The sequence below is a fragment of the Gracilinanus agilis genome, chromosome 1 (assembly GCF_016433145.1).
Source record: "Gracilinanus agilis isolate LMUSP501 chromosome 1, AgileGrace, whole genome shotgun sequence".
Lineage (NCBI taxonomy): Eukaryota > Metazoa > Chordata > Mammalia > Didelphimorphia > Didelphidae > Gracilinanus > Gracilinanus agilis.
Window position 1 is genome coordinate 671,456,858 of NC_058130.1, and position 25,787 is coordinate 671,482,644.

The window sequence follows — 25,787 nt, forward strand, 5'->3', positions numbered from 1 at the left end:
TCTTTTATATATATATGTATAATTTAATTACAAGTGACAAATATAAATTTAAAAGCATTGCTGCTTTTTTAGCTACTTTTTGTTACATGTTTTTCTTAGTCATGAACAGTAATCCTCATTCTCTCCTACCATTGATATCCAATCTGTTTCCCAAGACCTATTGGTTTTATCTGTTTTCTATCTCTTATATATGTCCTCCTATCTCCTTTGACACAGGTCCTAATCACTTCAGGTTTAGCTTGTTGTAATAGCGTGCTTGCTAGTTGGTCTCCCTGCCTGAAGTTTCCACATTCTTGACTACTCTCCACTCAGCTGTCAAATTGATCTTTTAAAAATGCTGATCTGATCTAGGCAGTCTACTTCAGTGACTCCTTATTACCTCAAGATCAAACATAAAAAATTTTTTTTGGCTTTCAGAGCCCTTCATAATCTGGCTCCCTTCTACCTTTTCAGTTTTCTTAACCATACTCTCTACCACCTTTGTCATCCAGTAACAGTAATCTTGCACCAGACACTGCCTCTCCCAACTCCAACCATTTTCTCTGGCTAGACTTTGTCTGGTATACTCTCTCTTCTGCCTAAAATTCCACCTTCTACAAGAAGCCTTTTCTGATTCCCCTTAATGCTAGTGGCTTCTTTCTGTTAATTATCTCCAGTTTATATTTTCTTGTACATAGATGTTTATTTATTGTTTCCCACATTAGACTGAGCTTCTGGAGAGCAGAGATTATCTTTTACTTTTCTTTCTATTACAAGCACATAACACAATGCTTGATACATAATAGGATCTTAATAAATACTTATTATCTTGACTTAATTATTACCTGCCATACTGTTTTTGACATTAAAAAGAAGTTTTCATACTCAGAGATTGAGAAACACTGCCTTAGACCATCAGCTCATTTCACCTTCTTTATGCTAGAATTTTTGATGTGTCCTTGTTGAGTGTTATTGTTATTTTAAAAAATGAAACAAAACAAAGAAACTTGCCTAAAGCCATCTTTTTATGAAGATTGATTTTTGGAATATTTGTTGACCGAATATGAATGCTTATCTTTAATTATCTTTAATTAGGTGAACCTGATTTGGCTTCAGGATCAGATGTAAATGGAAGCACAGAATCATTTGAAATGGTTATTGAAGAGTCTGTAGATTCAACAACAAAGCAGAATGTTGATGGTAAAATGGTTAAGTTTGAGAAACTTTTAAATGTTTTAAGTCACTATTTTTAATTCCCCTCAAATTGGTATTACTTTATGTTCACCAGGGGTTTTGGGGAAAAAACAAACCAAACACCTTTTTAAAATCATATTTGTATCCTAACAAATTGTATAATTAAAGAGATAAAACTATAGTCTCAAAATACTTGCTTCAGTTTTTTAAATTAAATTTTTTTGGAAGACTTCTTTCTCTAAAATTTCCTTTTGCATCTCTCTAACTTCCATCCATCCTTTTCTCTCCCCTCACACAGCTACTGCTGTCATCTCTCCTCCCCTGGATTTTTACAGTTGCCTTCTAATTGCTATCTTTTCTGCCCAATCTATACTTCATATCACTGGTAAATTAATATTACAAAGACATAAGTTGCTTCATGTAATTTCCCTGCTCAAATCTTACATAACTTGCCCACCACAATCTTACTCCCACTTAACTATTTTAGCCTTATTGTATATTATGACTCCCTATGAACTCATGAACTCTACATTTCAAGCATAGCATTGTATTTTATATTCTTCAGATTTAGTCTTCTAGTTCTTGACTCCTTTGTGAAAGCCATTCTTAATGCCTGGAGGCTATTTCCTCTTCACCTTTGTCTTTTAGAATTCTTGGCTTCCTTCAAGGCTGATCTTAGTTTCTCCCTTCTATGTGAAGCCTTTCTTGAGTTTTCCATCTCCAGTTGTATTTCCTTAGCTATATGCGTTTTGTTTTCCCCAGTAGAATGTAAGCTTTTTGAGGCCACCATGATACGCTAATTTGTGTGTGTCCCCAGTGTCTAGCATAAGTGTCTTGCACACAATAGATTCTTTGTAAACATTTGAAAAGTTAAGCTAGAGAGTTTCTAGATTCATAAACATTTTGTTTAACTTGAGCTTTCATTTTGATGATTTTGAAGATTTTAATAATGAATATTTTCTTTTGTAGTAGCTACAACAGAAGTTGAGTGGGTTCCTCTTGAGCTCTGCTTTGGAATTCCACTATTTAGTTCTGAATTGAATCGCAAAGTCTGTAGGAAAATTGCTACACATGGGCTTTGTAGGAAAGAAAGGTGAGAATCTGTGTTACTGATTTATATTCTTTCATTCCAGATTCTTAGTTCTTTGAATACAGAGTTGCAATGTGTCTGAGATTGCTTTTTCTCTAACCCATGATAGTCTCTCCCTATTTTCTGAAGCTTGCTGCCTTATTTTAATAGTTGGAATTCAGTTACTAAGCTGGTTTGATATCATTTGCTGTTTTTAGGAGATGATCTTCTTTGATTTCATTACTTCATTTTTTCCTAAGTTGAACTGGAATTTTAGGGTAGAGATTAAATTTTGGAAAAATATATTTTTTTTAAAGTTGACATTCTTTATAGCAAATTTTTTACTTTGAGATATGTTTACTGAACACAAGTATCAGAGAAAGTTCCCAGATGAACAGTACTACTAAGTGATTAATGCTTCAAAAAGTAAAATAATGCATATGAGTGTTCTTAAGAGGGAAAATGTTGTACAGGTGAAAGGTATATATTGCCATCATAATTAATATTTAATCATATTAATTATAACATGTATTTGTTAAAATAGCAGTTTAGATAATATGCTAAATCTGCCAGCTCTTCAGATTTACTTTTTTGATTTTTTTGGTAAATTTAAAATATGATTAAATTGGCTGTCTCAAAATACTTGCTTTTAAAAAAATCCAAGGGGGCAGCTGGGTAGCTCAGTGGAGTGAGAGTCAGGCCTAGAGACAGGAGGTCCTAGGTTCAAACCCGGCCTCAGCCACTTCCCAGCTGTGTGACCCTGGGCAAGTCACTTGACCCCCATTGCCCACCCTTACCAATCTTCCACCTATGAGACAATATACTGAAGTACGAGGGTTTAATAAAAAAAAAATCCAATTTTACTTTTATTAATTCATGGGAGAAGATGTAGCTGTTTAGCCAAACTTCATCAAGATAAATTTTTCTATCATATTTATACATTGTGACCCCTTTAATATTGACTCTTTTAATGAAAAATGGCTTTCTAGAGCAATTAACCTTTGGGTTTCACAACAATTTCAATAAGTAATGTTTTTGGGTACCATCTAGTATAAATTCTAATAAAAATTTCAACTTGTGTTGCAAAAACTAATATGCTATCTTAATGTTTTAAAAAAGAATTATATTTATGCCCTTATTTTTCTCTTTTTCTCTTTTAGCCTTCAGAAACTCTTACATTCCAGTAGAAAACTCTCTCTCCATGTCCTTAATTTTGTTCATTCATTCCAGGTAAAAAACAAAGAACAAATAAAATAAAAGTTTGGTATTTAAGCCATTAAAATTATGTTAATATAATTTGCATAAGAAGATAATTTTAAGTAGGAATGTTTTTGCTTGAAATGTTCATTTCTAAGTTTACGAAATAATTTATATTGTAGAGTAATTATAAACTGTTGTTAAATGTCTAAAGTACTCTGTATCTATCTGTTTCTTGGTATGGAAGCCAGCTAACCAGGGTAAAAGATAATACTTTTTTTTTAAGCATTTATTAATATTCATTTTTAACCTGTTTACATACTTTATGCCCCTACTTTCCCCTTCACCCCCTGCTCTCCCCCCACCCATGGCTGATGCACATTTCCACTGGTTGTAACATATGTCCTTGATCAAGACCTATTTCCAAATTGTTGATAGTTGCATTGGTGTGGTCGTTTCGAGTCCACATCCCCAATCATGTCCGCCTCCACCCATGCATTCATGCATTTGTTTATCTTCTATGTTTCCTCTCCTGCAGATCTTCCTCTGAATGTGGGTAGCGTTCTTTACCATAAATCCCTCAGAGCTGTCTTGTGTCATTGCATTGCTGCTGGTACAGAAGTCCATTGCATTCAATTTTACCATAGTATATCAGTCTCTGTGTACAATGTTCTTCTGGCTCTGCTCCTTTCACTCTGCATCAGTTCCCGGAGGTCTTTCCAGTTTGCCTGGAACTCCTCCAGTTTATTATTCCTTTTAGCACAATAGTATTCCATCACCAGCATATACCACAATTTGTTCAGCCATTCCCCAATTGAAGGACATACCCTCCCTTTCTAGTTCTTTGCCACCACAAAGAGCACATCTATAAATATTTTCGTACAAGTCTGTTTATCTATGATCTCTTTGGGGTACAAACCCAACAATGGTATGGATGGATCAAAGGGCAGGCATTCTTTTATAGCGCTTTGAGCATAGTTCCAAATTGCCAGCCAGAATGGCTGGATCAGTTCACAACTCCACCAGCAATGCATTAATGTCCCGATTTTGCCACATCCCCTCCAGCATTCATTACTCTCCCCTTCTTTTATTTTAGCCAATCTGCTAGATGTGAGGTGATACCTCAGAGTTGTTTTGATTTGCATTTCTCTAATTATTAGAGATTTAGAACACTTTCTCATGTGCTTATTGATATTTTTGATTTCTTTACCTGAAAATTGCCTATTCATGTCTCTTGTCCATTTTTCAATTGGGGAATGGCTTGATTTTTTATACAATTGATTTAACTCCTTGAATATTTGAGTAATTAGACCCCTGTCAGAGTTTTTTGTTATAAAGATTTTTTCCAAATTTGTTGTTTCCCATTTGATTTTGACTATATTGTTTTTGTTTGTACAAAAGCTTTTTAGCTTAATGTAATCAAAACCATTTAATTTACATTTTGTAATTTTCTCTAACTCTTGCTTGGTTTTAAAATCTTTCCTTTCCCAGAGATCTGACAGGTATACTATTTTGTGTTCACTTAACTTATTTATAGTTTCCTTCTTTATATTCAGGTCATTCACCCATTCTGAATTTACCTTGGTGTAGGGTGTGAGATGTTGATCTAAACCTAATCTCTCCTATATTGTTTTCCAAATTTCCCAGCAGTTTTTCACAAATAGTGGATTCATTTCCCAAAAGTTGAACTCTTTGGGTTTATCATACACTGTCTTGCTGATGTCATTAACCCCAAGTCTATTCCACTGATCCTCCCTTCTATCTCTTAGCCAGTACCATATTGTTTTGATGACTGCTGCTTTATAGTATAGTTTAATATCTGGTACTGCTAGGCCCCCTTCCTTCACATTTTTTTTTCATTATTTCCCTTGATATTCTTGATCTTTTGTTATTCCAAATTAACTTTGTTATAGTTTTTCCTAATTCAGTAAAGAAGTTTTTTGGTAATTTGATAGGTATGGCACTAAATAGGTAAATTAATTTGGGTAGAATGTTCATTTTTATTATGTTAGCTCCTCGTCCTACCCATGAACAATTAATGGTTTTCCAATTGTTGAGATCTAGTTTTATTTTTTTGGAAAGTGTTTTGTAGTTGTTATCGTATAATAGCTGTGTTTGTTTTGGTAGATAGATTCCTAAGTATTTTATATTGTCTAGGATAATTTTAAATGGTGTTTCTCTTTCTACCTCTTGCTGCTCTAATGTGTTGGAGATATATAGAAATCCTGATGATTTATGTGCATTTATTTTGTATCCTGCAACTTTGCTAAAGTTGTTGATTATTTCTACCACCTTCTTAGTTGATTCTCTAGGATTTTTAAGTAGACCATCATATCATCTGCAAAGAGTGATAGCTTAGTCTCCTCATTGCCTATTTTGATACCTTCAATTTCTTTTTCTTCTCTAATTGCTATTGCTAGTGTTTCTAGTACTATGTTGAATAATAGAGGTGATAATGGGCATCCTTGTTTCACTCCTGATCTTATTGGGAAGGCTTCTAATTTATCCCCATTGCATATAATGCTTGTTGATGGTTTTAGGTATATACTGTTTATTATTTTTAGGAAGGGTCCTTCTATTCCTATACTTTTCAATGTTTTCAATAGAAATGGATGCTGTATTTTGTCAAAGGCTTTTTCAGCATCTATTGAGATAATCATGTGATTTTTGTTTGTTAGACTGTTGATATGGTCAATTATGTGAATGGTTTTCCTAATGTTGAAGTTTCTTTGCATTCCTGTTATAAATCCCACCTGATCATGGTGGATGATCTTCTTAATTACTTGCTGGAGTCTCTTTGCTAATATTCTATTTAAGATTTTTACATGTATGTTCATTAGGGAGATTGGTCTATAGTTTTCTTTCTCTGTTTTTGGTCTACCTGGCTTTGGAATCAGTACCATATTTGTGTCATAAAAGGAATTTGGTAGGACTCTTTCTTTGCTTATCATATAAAATAATTTGTATAGTATTGGGATTAGTTGCTCTTTGAATGTCTGATAGAATTCACTTGTGAATCCATCAGGTCCTGGTGGTTTTTTCTTAGGGAGTTCTTTGATGGCTTGTTCAATTTCTGTTTCTGATATGGGATTATTTAGGTATTCTATTTCTTCTGCTGTTAATCTCGGTAATTTATATTTTTGTAGATATTCATCCATATCTCCTAAATTGTTATATTTGTTGCCATATAATTGAGCAAAATAGTTTTTAATGATTGCCTTAATTTCCCCTTCATTAGAGATGAGGTCTCCCTTTTCATCTTTGATACTGTCAATTTGGTTTTCTTCTTTCCTTTTTCTTATTAGATTGACCAGTACTTTGTCTATTTTATCTGTTATTTCAAAATGCTATCTTCTAGTCTTATTTATTAATTCAATAGTTCTTTTACTTTTAATTTTATTAATTTCTCCCTTAATTTTTAGTATTTCTAATTTAGTTTTCATCCGAGGGTTTTTAATTTGTTTGCTTTCTGATTTTTTGAGTTGCATGCCCAATTCATTAATCTCTGCCCTCCTTAATTTGTTAGTATACGCATTCAGGGATATAAATTTCCCCCTGAGTACTGCCTTGGCCGCATCCCAAAGAGTTTGGTAGGATGTCTCATCATTGTCATTCTCTTCAATGACATTGTTGATTGTTTCTATGATTTCTTCTTTGACAAATTTGTTTTGGAGAATCATATTGTTTAATTTCCAATTGGTTTTTGATTTGCCTGTCCATGTGATTTTACTAATTATTTTTATTGCATTGTGATCTGAGAAGGTTACATTTATTATATCTGCTCTTTTGCATTTGTTTGCAATGATTCTATGTCCTATTACATGGTCAATCTTTGTGAATGTACCATGTGCAGCTGAAAAGAAGGTGTATTCCTTTTTGTCCCTATTCATTTTTCTCCACATATCAATTAAATCTAATTTTTCTAGGACTTCATTCACCTCTCTTACCTCTTTCTTATTTATTTTTTGGTTTGATTTATCTAGATCTGAAAGAGGAATATTTAGATCTCCCACTATTATGGTTTTACTATCTATTTCCTTCTTGAGCTCTGCCATTTTCTCCTTTATGAATTTGGATGCTATACCACTTGGTGCATATATATTGAGCAGTGTTATTTCCTCATTGTTTATACTGCCTTTAATCTGGATGTAATGACCTTCCCTGTCTTTTTTAATCATATGTATTTTTACTTTGGCTTTGTCAGAGATCATAATAGCCACTCCTGCCTTCTTTTTCTCATTTGACGCCCAAAAGATTTTGCTTAAGCCCTTAACCTTAAACTTGTGTGTGTCTACCTGCCTCATATGTGTTTCTTGTAGACAACATATGGTAGGATTTTGGTTTCTGATCCACTCTGCTATTTGCTTCTGTTTTGTGAGAGAGTTCATCCCATTCACATTCAGAGTTACAATTATCAGTTGTGCATTCGCTGATATTTTTGTATCCTCCTCTAGACCTACCCCTTCTTCTTATACGATTTTCACCAGTGGTTTGCTTTGAGCCGGTGTCCCTTATCCCCTCCCTTGATTGACTTCCCTTTCTGTCCCCTCCCTTGTTATTCCCCTCTTTTTATTTTTAAAGGCCTAATGAATTCCCTCCCCCTACTTCTCCCCTCCCTTTTTTTGACCTCCCCACTCCCCTGTTCCCTTTGGTTTGTGTCTTCTGACTTTCTCAGTAGGGTTAGGTAGAGTTTTTTTATCCGAATGGATAATAAAGCTACTCTTCCCTCTCCGTGTTGATTATACTGAGAGTAAGGTTTGATTATTCCCTCTTAATGCTCTCTTCCTCTCCTCCTTATGATAGTATTTATCCCCTCCCCTTCCCATGCCCTCTTTGTGTGTAATAGAATATCCTATTTTTCTTATTTACTCAGATTTTTCTTGGTGTCCCCTACTATTCCCCCCCTCTTTCCCACCCCCTATGTCATCTTAGACCATTTAGTATCCTATCCTCTCCCTATGAATTATTCTTTTGGTTGCTATAATAGTGAATATTATACTAGTGAATAGAGTTCACTACAGAGAATTATACATAGCATTTCTCCACCTAGTAATACAGATAATTAGATCTTATTTAAGCCCTTAAAGAGTCAAATTTAAAGAATTATAAGTTTTCTTTATTTTCCCTCTGTTTCTTATTTACCTTTTCATGTTTCTCTTGGTTTTTGTGGTTGGGTATCAAACTTTCCATTTAGTCCAGGTCTCTTTTGTGCAAAAACTTGGAATTCTTCAATTTTGTTGAATGCCCATACTTTCCCCTGGAAGTATATAGTCAGTTTCAATGGGTAGTTGATCCGTGGCTGAAGGCCCAGCTCTCTTGCCTTTCTCAATATTGTGTTCCAAGCCTTGCGGTCTTTTAGTGTGGAGGCTGCAAGATCCTGTGTGATCCTGATTGGTGCTCCTTGATATTTGAATTGTTTCTTTCTGGCTTCTTGTAAGATTTTTTCTTTTACTTGAAAGGTCTTAAATTTTGCTATTATATTCCTTGGTGTTGACTTTTCTATGTCCAATGTAGAGGGTGATCTATAGATCCTTTCAATGTCTATATTGCCCTCTTGTTGTAGAACTTCAGGGCAGTTTTGCTGAATAATTTCTTTAAGTATGGAGTCCAAGTTTCTATTAATTTCTGCCTTTTCTGGAAGACCAATGATTCTCAAATTGTCTCTTCTAGACCTGTTTTCTTGGTCTGTCACTTTCTCATTGAGATATTTCATGTTTCCTTCTATTTTATCAGTCTTTTGACTTTATTTTATTTGTTCTTGTTGTCTTGAGAGATCATTGGCTTCTAATTGTTCAATTCTAGCCTTTAGGGACTGGTTTTCCTTTTCAATCTGGTCATTTCTGGTGTTCAATTTGCTTATCAGTTCATTTGATTTCTGAGCCTCACTTTCCAATTGCAAAATTCTGCCTTTTAAACTGTTATTTTCTTGCCAGATCTCTTCCATCTTCTTCAAAATCTCAATTTTGAACTCTTCCATAGCTTGTGACCAGTTTTCCTTGTTTTGGGAAGGTTTGGATACTTGTTTGTCCTCCTCTGTTGTCTGGATTTTCTCTGTGTAAAAGTTGTCGAGTGTTCTAGAGTTTTTCTTGATAATCTTTTTCTTCCTCTGGAGTTCTTGGCTTGCCATCGTTAGCCCCGCCCCTTTTCCTCTTTGTCTTCACACTCAGGGTCTGCCTGCGTTTTCTAAGCTCCCGGGGTTCCAGTCTCCTTATCCTCGGGGTCAGGCCTCCTGGTAGACCCCAGTCTGCCCCTCTGCCCGAGGCTCCTTCAGCAGTCTTTGGGGCTGCTTCCACAGCCTTGCTCCGGTCCACACCGAGTCCTCACTGGAGGTCCAAGCCTGGGCTGGAGATATTTATTCAAGCCTAGGGCACTGCCTTTAGGGGAGCAGACACTCTTAGGGCACCGCCTTCACCCACGCAGAAGCTAGGGAAAGTCTGTGGGCTGGAGATCTTTATTCGCAGAGTCGATGCCTTCAGGCGCTCGGGAAAGTCCATGTGTTAGAGATCTTTGTCCTGGCCGGAGGTGGTGCCTTCACCCACGTGGAAGCTCGGGGAAAGTCCCTGAGGCCCCCAGCCACTTGGGGTCCCTAGTCTTGCAGCACACAGGTACAAGCCCTGGGGCTGCTAGTGATTTACTGGTTGCCCCAATCCTGTTTTCACTCTTGTGGGTTGGCCTTGGCGTTGTGCAAGGTGTGTGTTGTGGGGGGATGGAGGAGGGGCTTCTTCCTCTCGGGTTTTAGTGAAAGCTATTTCACCCCTTTATAGCGTGGAAATGCCCTGATTCTGCGTACCTTCAACACTGCGCCCTGTTGTGGGGTTCCTTCGTTCGTCTGGACTTGTTTTTATGTCCCCTTGAGGAGTCATGTATGCTTCGGTTAGGAGAGATCGAGCAGCTGCTCCTTACTCTGCCGCCATCTTAACCAGAATTCCCACAGCTTCCTCAAGATAATACTTTTAACAGTTAATTTGATGCTTTCACCAGGCATCCATGCAGTGACCTAAAGCAATTCATTTTCCTCTTAAAAGTGCCTTATTACTACCACAGGAGTACTTTACTAAAATAGTTTTATAGCTATTTTCATTTATGAAATTTTCTTTTAGGGTATAATTTGCCATTTTAGTAGTGTAACATTATTGACTCATGTCATGACTTTGATGATATATTTTCTATTTTTAGTACATCTTCACAGTGATGCCATGAGGTAAATGTAATCTAACATTGTGCAAGGAGTGGTTTTCAGACTTTCTGATTTTGTACTCTTAGCAATAAAACACCTTTTTTTTTTTTTTTTTTTTTAAACTGAGAGGGGTTTGGGGGAGTTGTGGGCTTGGTCAGGGAATACGACTGATGATTTTCCCAATGGCATCTATGTACTTTCCCTTGTGAGGACAAGGTCAGAGTTAGATTATAAATACCCTGAGGGAATGACGTATCTGGTTCAGAAGGGAGAAGGTTGGAAAGTTGCATTGTACATGGAGAGAGTAGAGTGAGAGAATACTAGAGTATGGGACCATATTGGATAAAGTGCAAGTATGTTGTATTGGAGACAGAACTCACAATTGGCTCTCATGGAGAAGATGAGATATGACCCTTTTATCGGCCACTTTGAAGACCACTGATGCAGAGGATAAAATTTTTATTTCAAAAAAGGTTGAAAATAGCTATATTAAGCCAGGATGCATAAGAGGGAAAAAAGGGTTTTTTTTGTTTGGATATTAATATTTAAAGGCGTGGTCACAAGGAGCTGAATAAATACCAATTCCTAAAATGATTTTAGTAATTTATTTACAAAATATAGGAGAGAGTGGAAGTAGAGAGATGAGAATAGGGTAGAATAAGAGATCTAACTTAACAAACTAGATTTGTATTCATGTCTGGGCTTAACTCCAGCTGGGCTCTAGAGGTCTAGCCAGAGAGCCTAAAAGTCAGTTAGCAAGGGGTTTAACCACTAGGGCTTCTCCCAATCAAGGGAGCCTCCCGGAGGCTAGTACCTCCAGGGAAGTTAAAGTAGTCAGTCAGCCTTTTTCACTCACCAAGGTCTCAGAGTCCCAGTCAGAGCTCCTCCAGGTCCAAAAAATGAACAAGAAGAGCTCCTTCAGATCCAAGACACGAGCTGAACTCTTGGCTTCTTTTGCGTCACTTCCTGTGCCTTCCTCTTAGTTTACGTGTCCAATCACAACAGAAGCTTTTCTTAGGACTGCCCAGGAAGCAGTCAGTAAATGTTAATTAGTCACTCACTCTAGCACAGGTGGGCCACAGACCTCCCAACTTGTGAGTTAAGTAGAGTTGTTTACACTTTTGGTGATTAGATTTGAGAATGGGCAAGGTAGATTTAATCTCATTATCACAGATAGAAACTAAATTCCATAGCTAAGGAACTGTTTATGGAAAAGAACCTTTTTAATTCTTTGAAGCCCAAACATAAGAATTATCTGAAACATTCCATGATTGATCTTATACATTGATGGGTTAGAGAAAAGTGAGATTTCTGAGATCAAACAATTATTAAATCTTGAAATATACCAGGAATAATTATAGCAGCAGCAGCTTATGCTAATAACATTCCTAGTTTCTTCCCACCCTCTCTCCTTTCCACATATTTCCCTTTTATAGTTGAGGAAATGGAGAATTAGAAAAGATTAAGCATCTGGACCTCAGTTAAACAGTTTAGAAGTGTCATGTAGGATTTGAATCCACATCTTCTGAACTAGATCTAGCCCTCTATCTATTAGGGCACTTTGCCCTTTACTCTGCTATACTTCCTTTCCAGAACTGAATAGCTCTGGTGTTACCTGGACAGTTTTCTCTTGTCAGACAGTTTCTGCAGTCCTTAATGCACAGGGTGGCAAATGGTACTTGAAACCAGTGAATTAAAAGAACATAGCAAGGGAGGGAGAACAGGCAATCTAGCTGTCAGTCAAGCAAGCCCTGATGAAAGTTTAGTATGTATTAGGCATTGTGTTAAAGCACTGGCAATACCAAGAAAGGCAAAAATGGCTCTTGCCCTAAAGGACCTTATGTTTTTGTAGAGTACTGGTGTTAAACTCAAAAAAATATATATATTGACTTAGAAAACCACCTTTTGGGGAATGGAGATGTGGGCATGCAGTGAAGAACAAGCAAATAAGGCTAGTATAGTTGGAATGAACTGAAGAGAGTATATAAGAAGCCTGGAAAAGTAGGAGGGGGACATATGAAGATTTATAGAAGTAATCAGGTGCCAGTGGAGCTCATTGACTTGGGGGGGAGGGGGACAGGGGATGGTAACTTGGTTGGACCTATGCTTTAGAAAAATCATCTTACCAGTTTTGTTCAATCTTTTGAAGGTTTTTCCTATGGAAGAGGGACAAAGTTTGTTCTACTTGGCCCTAGGGAATCAGCAAAGCTTGAGTCTCAAGCTTTGCCTCTTTTTAGCTTTGTGATCTTGGGCAAGTCACTCATTGAGCTTTCCTAAACCTCTATTATTTACCTAACAGGGCTTTTGTGATGTTATAGACCTATAAATCACTACAAAGATCAATTTATTTTCATTAAATAGAATTGAGAGATGGGATTGAAAGAATGAGCAGATTTCACCTCAGTGTAAGGGAAAAATTCTTAACATTTAGAGAACTCCAAAAGTAGAATGAATTTTTTTATGAGATAGTCATTTTTCTTTCTTCAGAAACCTTCAAGAAGTTGGATGACCATTTGTCAGGGATGTTATAAGAAGGTGTTCTCCTTCCAGTGAGGCTGAACTAGATGATCTTTGTGCTGAATACCTCTCATGCCTGGAATGTCTTTCTTCCTCAAAGACATGTCCAAGAACCATGCTCTCTATAAACCTTTCCTTTACCTGTCCAATGAAAGCTCCTTGAGGTCAGGAAGTGTTACATTCTTTCACAATTTCTGGCACCTAGCAAATACCTATGATACTTATGATGTGACTGCTTATAGATTGATTAACTTCTGAGGTTTCTTCCAGTGCATTTTTAAATGCTTTGGGCTAGCAGGAGCAACATATTTTTATATTTGGTTAAAGTGGTCTGCATATAGTATTGTTTATTAATTAATGTTTTATTTTTCTTGATTTTTTTTTAGGAAGGAATTTCAACCTTGGACTTACATACCGAGGCCAGTTTTTCAACTATGTTTTCACAGCCACCTTCTGCTGAATTGGGTGTTCCACTTCCTGCAAAGAACTTAATATTTAAAGATGGTATCTTATCTGAGTGGAATGGACGTTCCCCTTCCTCAGTACTTATTGCAAATGTCAATTTGCAATAGTTCATTCACATACCATTTGTTGTTCACACTTATTGCCTTTTTAATTTCTTACAGTTAAGTTCTAGTGCCAGCCACTAAGAAGTATACTGCTGCTGCAGAATAACGTATGCTGAAGTGGTGGTAAAAGTATATTATTGTGTTGCAGTTTAGAGGAAAATAATTTGCACTGTCTGGAGTCTTACTCATTCCTGCATATCCTGCTGCAACAGAGAGCTTTTTAGCAGTCAGCACTGTATTTTTATCTGGAGACAATCTGCATTTCTTTTATAAACCTAAGGACGCCCTTTATAGGCTTTATGATGATTGTTAAATTTATAAGCTGTCATCACAAATATTGCATTGGTAATTTTATATGTTAGTTACTCAAACATGAATCTTGTTTAATTTTGTATTTTATTATCTATACTTTTTGGGGGGCAATGGAAAGAGATTTAACTCTTCCCCTGAAAAGGCTTCCTGGTACTTAAAGTAGTATAAATGCAAAAACTGTAAAATCCTGAGTTATTTGATGGTATATATGCTAGGAACATTATAAATTGTAGCAATTGTCTGTAAATTATGTATATCAGTTGGACAGTGTTGAAAGTATGCAAATCAGCATAGTTAAAAATAATTTGACTGGACTTCATAAGGTCTTAATTCTCAGAACATAAAGATTCATTGATCCCTCATGAGAAACTTTGAAAAATAGTCTATCTATTAAATAATGTGGTTTTAGATACTTAAGCTTCATTATTTCTCACAATAGACTTTTATTTTCATCAGGCATATTTATTTATAAATGGAAGCCTTGTTTGGTTGCTACTGCTGCTGCCCATTTTTGCTTTAATTGAATAACCTTCATATAGAACCACAACACCACTGGATGTGGAGACAAATTTAATGTTTACAAACCAAAGATTGGGTGTTTAGGTTCAAATTAATATCAGGGAACAATAAGAGTTGGCTGAGTTACAAAAAAAGTATCATAAATTGAATGAATTCACTGTTGTCCCATGCAGATGTAGCCTTCATCTTATAAAATCTAGATCTTGGTTAAATAGACCTGGAGGGAAAAGATAAAGGTAAATGGAAGGCTGTTTCAAAGTTTTTCTTGAGTTATCAGTTCTTTTAATATGACAAATATTAACTAGAATTAGAATTAGAATAATTCAGTTAATTACTTTTACATTTATGAAATTATCTTCCTTAGGAAGTTTGTGCAGTGTGTTCTTATTTAGACTTATCTGTAGGATGATTGTTTTGCCAGTTTAACCAACATCTTGGTAAAATAGCATATATGGAAAACTTTTAAATTTGGGGGATGGTGTAACCTAAAGATTTCTGCTGATACTTTTTTTTCTTGTTCTATAAAGAACAGTTATTGGTATAATTAATCTGGAAATATGTCTTTCCTAAAACTGTAATCATAACCATGCCTTCAGTACTGTGTGCTCACAATATTATTTTAAAATTTGGACCAAGACCCTGTGACACAGTTAGTACTGGAAAATGTTCATGGTTAAATGTGATAACATTTTGTTTTCTGCTGTAGTAGGAACCAAGCGTGTGTTAAATACATGTTTAAAAAAGGAAAAATAATGCATACTAATAGTCAAATGATTTGTTAGACTGTGAATCACACACTAATTTCTCACATAACTATTAATGTACATTCCTCTTCCTATAAATGTAGAACTTGCAGTTTCTCAACTGAAACTCCAAGTACTTAATTTGATCAGTGCTGCTTTTTATTCTAACACTTTTATTATCTGGTTTGTTTTTACTAACTGTAGGTAGTTATTTATTCTGCAAATACTAATACTTGGGGCCTACTGTGATGTGTGTACTAATAAAGGATTGAGTATTTGTCTTTGTTGGCAGTAAATCCAGTTTTTCATAAATTTGTAACAAAATATGGGAATGATTTTCTGCCTTATATTTCCTTTAGAAGAAAATGGAGGAAAAATGGAATAAGATAGTGATCATGCATTTTAGGAAAAATGAAAAAGTCTGTGTTCAACTCTGATTTTTGGTCTCTGCCATTGATAAGGAAACAGGAATCCTTTGATGTACAGCTTGGTAGATACTGTAAAAAGGGATGGGGGGGTAAACATATTCAGTGTTGTAAACAAGAAATGTAAAATGCTGCTGTCTTCAGACTGTGTTTTACAAACTTAGCTTTATTTCATTACAATTGTATATATGCTCATAAAAGAAAAATACATTATCTTATGTAAAATTACATCTCTTCACTTAAAGTTGGCAAGTCAATGAAACTTTAAAATACAGACTGTTACCTAATTAATAGGTAACTACCAAAGAGAAGGATCATTTAAGATTTTTAACTCAATTTTGTTGTTGTTTGATATGATTCCAATTGGCTTTGTTCCTTTTTAGAATTGTCTTTAAGTGTGACTTAAACAGAGGCAAGACATTTTTGAAAACCAAAAGAGAGAAAGAACCCATAAAAATGGCATATGGATATTATAGTAAGTAGAGCCATTTAAAGTATGTGATAGCCCCCTTGTCATCTTTCTTTTAATGTTTTCAAATAATTTTCTTTTTTTTTTCCCCTGGGGAATAGTGCAGCCAACCTGCTTAATACTTATAGCTGGAATTATTTTAAACATTTAGAATTGAGTTTTACCATTTTTCATGCTGATTTTATTACTTGATGGTTTCAGTTCTCAATTTTTTTTCCTCCCCTTGTTTGTATTTAAAAGGTTTTAAAGTACCAAAACTGTTACCTGAGTACCATGGATTGTTTTCTGGTATGGCATTGTTAATAGTATATAATGAAATGTATAAAACTTTGTGTTCAATTTGATGATTGGCACATGTAACATAAATGTTTACAAATAAACTATTACTGATCAAGAGAGTGGAATAATTTTCCTTTTTAAATGTTTGACATAGGTATAAAAATTAGGTGATACAATGAAATTTTGGTAATTAGAACAATTGGGAAGGTCACTTTAGGGTAAAATCAGAATTGTAGAAATGCACATGCTACTTAAAACTAGATTAGTTAAATGTTTGCTGTCTGAATAAGAAACCAGTGAGAACATTATTTCCATAGTACAGATTCCTACAAGTGAGAAACATGATATAGACGCATATACAAAGTATATAAATTCTGTTTTGGCATAGCTACAAATCTAAATTGTGAAGTATCTGCAACCATTTGTTCTTTTAGACTCATTCCATAAAACTGTATATTACTTAACATTTCTTAGACTTTTTTATTTTTATGGGACTTGAAATTCTTTGATAGGTTAACTAATTTAACTAATACACTATTGCAAGATTAATCTCCCTAAACCAGTGTTGATTAGTTAATGATTAGCTTAATCCATATTTGTTGAATTAATATTATTGCCATGCAGAGATCATCAAAAACTTCTAGCAGTTTCCTACTGATCACAAAATTGTCTCACCTCTTCAATTTGGAATCCATGAATTTCCACAGTGACAGACTAAAACTGCCTTTCTAGCTTTCTCTTCCATGCTCTGTGAGAATGTCAAAGTATTAAAATCTTAGAATGATCTGGGGCTAAAAGTTAACCTAAATATAGTACAGAAAATGATTGGTAGGCTTGTGGGGGTGTAATGATAAGAATTAAATTAATTAATTAGCCTAGTTATAAGTAAGGATTTAGTATAAGCAAAAGAATTTTAAATTTTACCTTGGTTCCTTTAAGCAGTTAAGGAAGGAATTTTCTGTGAGTGATGGGAAGAGAATTTTAGAAAAAGAATGTTGAGAAACGGCTCACTCTCTGGGAGTTCTTGCTTGGAGGAGGTATGATAATTAGAATAAATCTATACTGCCCATCTTTAGATTTAATCACCAAAGTTGAAAACATTTCCATTTTTGGGTGGTCTGTAACTCACGTGTGCTAGAGTAACAAATTACAATTTACTGACTGCCTCGTGGGCAGTCCTAAGAAAGTGTCTGTTGTGATTGGACACGTAAATTAAGAGGAGGCCACAGGAAGTGACGCAAAAGAGGCCCCTTTAAAAAGAGACCTCAGTCAGCTGGGCTCTGTCTTCTGATTTGTGAATAGGACCAGAAGAAGCTCTGCGCATTCTTGACCTGGGCATTCCACGTGGTGAGTGTAAAGACTGAATCTTCCTGAACTTCTCTTAAGGAACTTCCCTTTTAATAGACTTTGTGCCTGAAGCTTTTGCTTCATTCTCTGGCCCTCTGAATTTCCGGCCTTGGGATAATTAGATCTATCTGGATTAACTAGGGGATCAGAGCAAATAACCTACTGTGTTAGATTCTTATTTCCTTATTTCTTCTTCCTCTTCTCATTTGTAAATAAATTTCTATAAAAGTAATTTTAACTTGGGGTTACTCTTTATTTGGAGATTGATAATTGTTCAATCCCCTGAAAACCTAAGCTTTTAATATATTTATGAAATAAAGCTCCCTTTACCCCCATTACAGAGGTGACTGGAGGGTTGATTCTGATAACTGGTGATTTTCCTTAAGAGTTATTTTGGAGAAGACAGGGAACATCTTGGGATCCAAGGAAGATTGAGTGAAGTGACTTTTTTCTTTGAAAGAGGGAAAAGGGGACACTGCACTGTTTCACTCTTACTTGAATAGTGCCAGCTTTGGTCCCCTGCTGAGAGAAGAGACAGAACGAACTGCCATTCAGCTGATAATCAGTTTGAGGCAGCTGGAGGATTTTTTAAATATAAGTTAAGAAAAAAGTATATAATTTAAGATATAAACTATTAGAATAACTTAGTAAGTTAGGTATTATATCTTTAGATAGAGAGGAAGTTAAATCAGGTCTGATCTTATCAGACCAAAGAAGTCCCTTGCGGGACAGAGGGGTTCTGGTTACAGTTAGACACTTTAGTTTTAGATTTAAGATATCCTCTTGTTATTCCTATATTCTTTTTCTGTCCCTGACGCTCCTGATAGAAAATAATAAATAGGTGCTGGATTATACTGTGTCCAGCAGCTTTATATACTGTCTACCACTAAGTGACCCTAACAGCTCGTCTATAATCAGCTATCTATCATCAATAACAAATAACAAGATCAATATCATCTATAACAGGGGGCAAGGGAATGATTATAGAAGGGATAAAATTGCTCTTCTGAAGTGGATGGGATGATAATAGATGACAGAATGGAGAGAAGGCAGAACTTCTTTGTTAAGGAGAGTGATTTTCAGACTAGAAAAGCTATAACAAAGATATTTGTTAAAGATTTGGAACCTGAGATAATAAGTAAAGAAATAATGTGGACATCCTGCTTCTCTCCTGAGTCCAAGTTGTCAGACTCAGATAAACCACAGCCCAGAGTACTGAAAGAACCAAACTGATGTTTGTTTTGCCTGATTTTTTCTTTTTTAAACCTTTGCCTTCTATCTTAGATTCAATACTAAGTATTAGTTTGTAGGAAGTAAGGTAAGGGATAGAGTATATTTCAGGGATTAGCATTAAGAGGAAAAGAAGGGAATTTGGATACAAGCCCTGGGAGAGGATTCTGAGAAGGAGAGAAAGATTGTGAGAGTTTTTGAATTGTTAAGTGCCATTGCTCTCTGCCTGTTTTCTACTGAGCTGGAGGAAGGAGTTTGCTCTGAGAGATTTTCCCTAGGTGGTCATAATTTCATGGAGAGACTATTGACTCCTTGGTTGAGAATCTGCTTTGGAGAAAACTGTTTTTGCCTGAGGTACAGAGACCGTCTGCCAGTGATCTGTCTGCCAGAAATCCTCTTGCGCCAAGGTAATCCAAAGATTGTCATCTGGGACTTTGGGTTATATAGTGCAGCCAACCCTAGGCTTTGGTAAGGGCTCAATTCACTTGTGTGTCCTTTCTTTTTTCCTCTTTTTGTTAATCCATAGTAATTAGAGTAGTTTAGAGTCAGACAGCTTTTTTGGAGTTTAGATAAGAGCAGGGAGATATAAGAAGAGATAGAGAAGATCAGAAGACAGATCCGTGAGGATCTCACAGCTTGGAGGGAGGAGATATAGCTGGATAGATTTAGGACTGTATTTATTATTTGTCTAACATTAATAAACTTGATTTTACTATTTTAAGGTTTGTGCTTCACTGGCCCTGAGGAGGCTTCCTAGGTGAGTTGTATCATCTCACATCCCTTTAGGAAGGTTACCTATTTCAAGTTCCAAGACAAAAGAGTGGTTACAGTTAGGCAGTTGGGATTAAGTGACTTGCCCAGGGTCACACAACTAGAAAGTGTCTGAGGCCAGATTTGAATCTGCCATTGATCTTTGAAAAAACTTACCAAGAGATAAAGACCAAGGTGTTCTCTTAGGGGAAAGTGGGCAAAGATCACTAGCCTTAGTGGCCTTCTCTAGCCTTCATATCTATTTTTTTCCGTAGAACTGAGGAGCACAAAGGTGGGAAATTATCAGCTTCATCAGCTACTTTTCAGCTTTTTCATCAAAATATCATTTCCTTTTGTTTCACAGTGTTGAGCCCTAAGAATATTTGCCTCGCCAAGGATGTGTGTATGAGAGAAGACCCAAGACCTGCAATTGTTTTTTTTTTAAGCAGTATTACAATATTTATAATTTTACGATCTTTACAATACAATCTTGGGGGAGAGAGAAGAGAGCAGTTTTCAGAAGAGTTCAGAGAAGTTTCAAACAAGTATTTAAGAGAAAACCTGATTTCTTACTGGGTTATTAATCTGGTACAGTATTGGATAAGAGGGCTAAGGATAGAGTTGTTTGTCCTTCATTTCTTTCTTTTTTTTTTTAATTAAAAAATTGTCATACAAAATACACTTCCATATACAAAACCCCAAAATAAAACCAAAGATACATTGATGTGAAAGATGACTCCAACAGTTCTTCCTCTGGAGGTGGGTAGCATTCCCTGCCCTAAGTTTTTCAGAATTGTCCCACATCATTGCACTGCTGAGAGTAGCCACGTTTTCACAGATAATAATCGACTAATATTGTTATTTTGTATAATAATCTACCAAGTCTGCTTATTTTACTCAGCATCAGTTCTCGCAGATCTTTCCAGCTTCCAGTTTTTTTCTGAAATCATCTTGCTTATAATTTCTTATAGCACAATAGTATTCCATTACCAACATGTACCATAATCTGTTCAGCCATTCCCCAATTGATGGTCATCCCCTCAATTTCCAATTCTTTGTCACCACAAAAATATCAGTTATAAATATTTTTATACAAGTAGGTCTTTTCCCCTTTCTTATTATCTCTTTGGAATACAGACCCAGTAGTGGCCTTATCATATTAAAGGATATGCACACTTTTATAGCCCGTTGGGTATAGTTCCAAATTGCCCTTCTGAATGGTTAGATCAATTCACAACTCCACCAACAATGTATTAGTGTCCAAGTTTTGCCACATCCTCTCCAACATTTATCACTTTACTGCCATATTGGTCAATCTGAAAGGTATGAGTATCTCAATGTTGTTTTAATTTGCATTTCTCTAATAAAGAGTGATTTAGAACATTTTTTCATATGGTTATTGATGGCTTTGATTTCTTCATCTGAAAATTGCTTGTTCATATCCTTTGACCATTTGTCAATTGGGGAATGGTTTGTATACTATAAATTTGACTTAATTTGAGAAATTAGACCTTTGGCAGAGACATTTGTTGTAAAAATGTTTTCCTGGTTTGTTCCCTTTCTAATCTTGGTTAGATAAGTTTCATTTGTATAAAAACTTTTTAATTTAACATAATCAAAATTATTCATTTTACATCTCATAATATTCTATCTCTTATTTAGTCATAAATTCTTCTTTTCTCCAAAGTTCTGCCAGGTAAACTATTCTTTGTTTCCCTAATTTAGTTGTAGAATCACTATATATAAATCATATATCCATTTTGACCATTTTAGTATAGGGTGTGAGATATTGTGTCCTTTGTTTCTTTTTCTTTTTTTTTTAATCCTTACCTTCCGTTTTAGTATCAGTACTGCATATTGAGTCTAAGGCAGAAAAATGGTAAGGGCTAGGCAATGGGGGTTAAGTGACTTGTCCAGAGTCACATAGAAAATGTCTGAGGCTAGATTTGAACCTAGGACCGCCCATCTTTAGGCCTGGCTCTCAATCCACTGAGCCACCCACCTGCCCCACTGTGTCCCTCATTTTCAAAGAGAACCAATGATGTGAGGTAACATCTTGACTTGTGCATGAATTAGATTTAAGTAAGGCAGGATTGCATAAGGATCTCAGCCAATGTCTCTCTTCCAGAGTCATTCCAGTCCAGTGGCAAGGCAGAAATCAAGGATGACTCATAGTGGACTGAAATGCAGTTGATGACCTTGGCGTCTTCTATGTCTGACAAAGCTCTAAGAGCTCCATAGCATCGGCTTCAGCTGTCTTTGTAGCCACAGAAAGTCTTTACATACTTGGGATAGATATCTCTCTAACTCAGGGATGTGTTTAGTCCATCTGTCAAGATGGTTTACTGGCGTGCAGTTGTGCATACTACAGCTTCTTGGAACCACAGGTAAGAGTTAAGTGCCAGGAAGACCCCAAAGGTAGATGAGCAGCCCTGAAAAGGTCTTGGCAAGCCCTCACACTAGAGGAACTAGTCCTTGAATACCCATACTCACCTTTAAAGACAGAGTAGCAGGTAGTAGAAAGAGCACCACATTCAAAGACTATAGCTGAGGCACTGAAGGAAGTTTAGAAAGTATATAGCCATTCCTTTAGGGAAGAGATTTAATAAAAATAACACTGGGTAGAGGTGTCTAAAAGAACTGGTTTCCTGAGCTGTATTCTTATAGGGCAGAAGCTTACTAATCACAGCATTTCTAATGGACATTGGACAAAACTGCATATGAACCCAAATATAGCCAGATAGTTGAAAGCCAATTGGAACAGAAGTGTGATGTTCAGCAGGTAGCATGTGAAATCAGTGCCTGATGAGGAATAAAGTCCAGTAAAGATCAGTACAATGACAGAAGACTCAAAGTTTTGCAGTATCAGACTGTGAGTTGCCCTTGGTCTGTATACACTGTTGTTTTTTTTTTTTTTTTAATTTAAAAGGCTTAAATTACATTGTACAGCCCATTTAAAATCAAAATAAGATTTACTGATAACCAAAAATAAAAACCATTTTTTGCCACACAGTCCCATTAGCCTTTCAAATAAAGAAAATACAATGTAACTGACCCAGTGACTGACTGTGGCACTAGATGCCAAGGCCAGTGAATAAAGGTCAGAAGATTTTCTCCGAGGACTCTAGCACACCAAATGTATACACTGTTTTAATGTTCCCTTTCATTATTCATGATTTTCTATGCAGGGTACACTTCCCATTAAATGTGTTTGTGGGAGCTTAAGGTTCAATTTACAGGGTGAATGTTTTGTTATACTATTTGTGAAGTTCTTTTGTTATGAACTAAGTGTTTTATTTGGATGACTTGTAGGAATGAACTGGAAATTTGTGAGCTATGGTTTGGAGAGGGTTCTGACTCATAAAGTATCTAGATCTTTCTGGGTCCTATTAGTGAAGGGAACTCTGAACAATGTGTTTGCATAATGGAAGAGGTGCTTTAGGTTTTTTTATATGGGAAATATCTCAGTATTTTAGAAAGGGAAGAGGATGAGACTTTGTAAACAATATGATAGTGAACTTGATAGATTCTTTGCAAAATCTTAGAAAAAGATCATTTATGAGCGTTTAAAAAGAGGAATAGCAATCACTAAGAACCAAGCTTAAGATCAAGAACAGATTATATCAGACTAACCTCATTTCCCATGTTGACTAGCTACTTTGGGAAATAAATGATGCAGCCTAAGTCAATCAATAATCATTGAAGTACTTGCTATGTGATGGACCATGTACAATGGGGATACAAAAAGAAGTGAAAGTTTCTACTCTCAAGGAGCTCACAATCTAATGAAAACAAATAATGTACAAACAAGCTAAATTCAGGATGAAAAGGAAAGAGAGGAAAAGCACAAAAATAAAGAAGAGTTGAAAAATGCTTTCTGTGGAAGATGGGTTTTGATATGGATCTTGAAAGAAGCCAGAAAAACCAGTAGGCAAAGATGAGCAATGAGGGTATTCCAGACCTAGGGTACAACCTGAAAAAATGCTGGCAGTTGACAGAGGCAGGGTTATATTCAAGAAAAAGCTAATACCAGTGCCATTGGATCAAAGAGTATATGGTAAAGAGTAAGATGTAAATAAAAAGTTTGGGAAAATGTGTGGGGGTAGATGGGAGTGGCCTGCATTATGCAGGGCTTTGGATGTCAGAGAATTTTCTCTTTGATCCTAGAGGTGATGGGGAATCACAGGAGGTTTTTGATTAGGTATATTTCTCTTCTTAACTCTCTGCTAATTTAATACAGTAGTGACTTGGTGAAGGTGTAGATGGCATGTCTGATAATATACATGGCAATGGGATGAAGTTGGGAAGGATACATAACTTGTCGAATGATAAGACTGAAAGCAAACTAAATAGCTAGCACAAGCAACAACAGTAGAAATTTAATAGACATAATCGTAAAGTGCTGTAAGTTGTCATCTGCTTTCTTTCCTGATCCAAACACTCTTTGTCCAATGACTGATTCTTCCTACTGCTCCTGATAAGCGAATTAAGTTTTAATGGGTTATATCCAAGTAGTATCTACTTTGTGCCTTGTACTATGCTAAGGGTTAGGGATAGAAAATAAGCAAAAGACAGTCCCTATCCCTGTTCCCAAGGAGCTTACAATCTTAGACAAGTCAACAAATATATACAATCTATATAAAGGATAAATGGGAAATAAAAGAGGGAAAAGCTAAAATTAAGAGGAATTAAGAAGAAAGTTTCCTCTAGAAGAAGGGATTTCACCTGGTACTTGATGGAATTCAATGGACTTTTGGGTTCATTGGAAATAATTTAAAAGTGGAATCAATGAGATTCTTCGCTCCATAATCCTTCCTATATTTAGTGAATTGCCTTTTCAGTAGTTTATAATAACAACTGTAAAAGGGGAAAACGGGAAGATTATGGTTGGACTGGATATTTAAAGTTTGGTCGCCAGGGATCAATTACTCAATTCCAAATAAGAGGCCCAAGTCAGGATGACTTTTATGGTGGTTTATTTACAATTAGGAAGACTGAAAGTAGGGGAAAAGAGAGAGAGAAACTCTGGCCTGGACTGGACGCCTGAACCAGGGAGGCTTCAAAGGCCCCAGCAGAGGGGACACAGAGGCTAATTAAACAAGGCTTCTAGCCACAAGTTCTCCTCTAAGAGAGGCCTCCTTGAGCTTAGAGCCTCCAGAAACACCAAGGGAAGAGAAAGAGAGTCAGCCTAACTTACCCACATGACAATTCAAAGAGAAGCCGCCTGAGGTCTCACCTGAGCGCCTTCAACACCAAGTTCAAAGCGCCAAAAGCCCTCACAGGAAGTTGCCATCATATTTAAAAGGCAGCAGCTTACATCACTTCCTGCGTCCACCTCCAGTTTCACGTGGACAAATGGCAGCCTCAACACTGTTTTGGACTGCTCAGGGGGCAGTCACTGTTTTTGATTTGTCACTTACTATCACATGTGGGTCACAGACCTCCCCCTCCCCACTTAATTCTAAGTTGGGTGGGGTGACATTATTCCTGATGGCTAAAGTCTAAAGAATGAATGAGGGAGAGCTAATTCCATTTACACACTACCACATCTAAGAAGAAGACAAGAACAGAGATAATTGATGTAGAACTTACAAGTCTCAGTCTGATTTGTTGAATGATGCTCTTTGCAACCAGAAGAGGTCTCAAGAAAATTGTAAATGGACCATTTCCATAGGACTCAAACTAAATCTCTTCTAGTTATCTAGGCCTTGCAGAGACCTGTAATCTCCAATGAACTTGGGGTGTGGGGGAGGCAAGATGACCATCTTGGTACTCAGCTGGAGGTAAGGGGGCGGCCTGCAACTCCCAGCTAGCCAGTGGGGGTTCTACCACCAGATGGTGGCTCAGAGTTTCTATATATATGTGGAATCTCATAGTTGACATGTTAATGATCTATCTTTCATACATAAAGACATGTTTCTTCTACATATATATAACGTGTATGTACACATACATAAATACACATATGTTTCCATTTCTGCCACATGTCAGTAATTATGTCAGTTTTCTAG

The 25,787-nt window shown here is 36.2% G+C and overlaps 1 protein-coding gene across 1 annotated transcript in view; it reads left to right on the forward strand.

The window, feature by feature from the left end:
• Nucleotides 1-13,705, forward strand: part of FAM91A1 (family with sequence similarity 91 member A1) — a 62,533-nt gene extending 48,828 nt beyond the window's left edge. Inside the window, exons 21-24 of the mRNA XM_044658280.1 lie at nt 1,075-1,179; nt 2,146-2,266; nt 3,403-3,472; nt 13,520-13,705. Coding sequence (XP_044514215.1) covers nt 1,075-1,179; nt 2,146-2,266; nt 3,403-3,472; nt 13,520-13,705 — 482 coding nt within the window. The remainder of the gene's footprint in view (nt 1-1,074; nt 1,180-2,145; nt 2,267-3,402; nt 3,473-13,519) is intronic.
• Nucleotides 13,706-25,787: the final 12,082 nt, after the last annotated feature.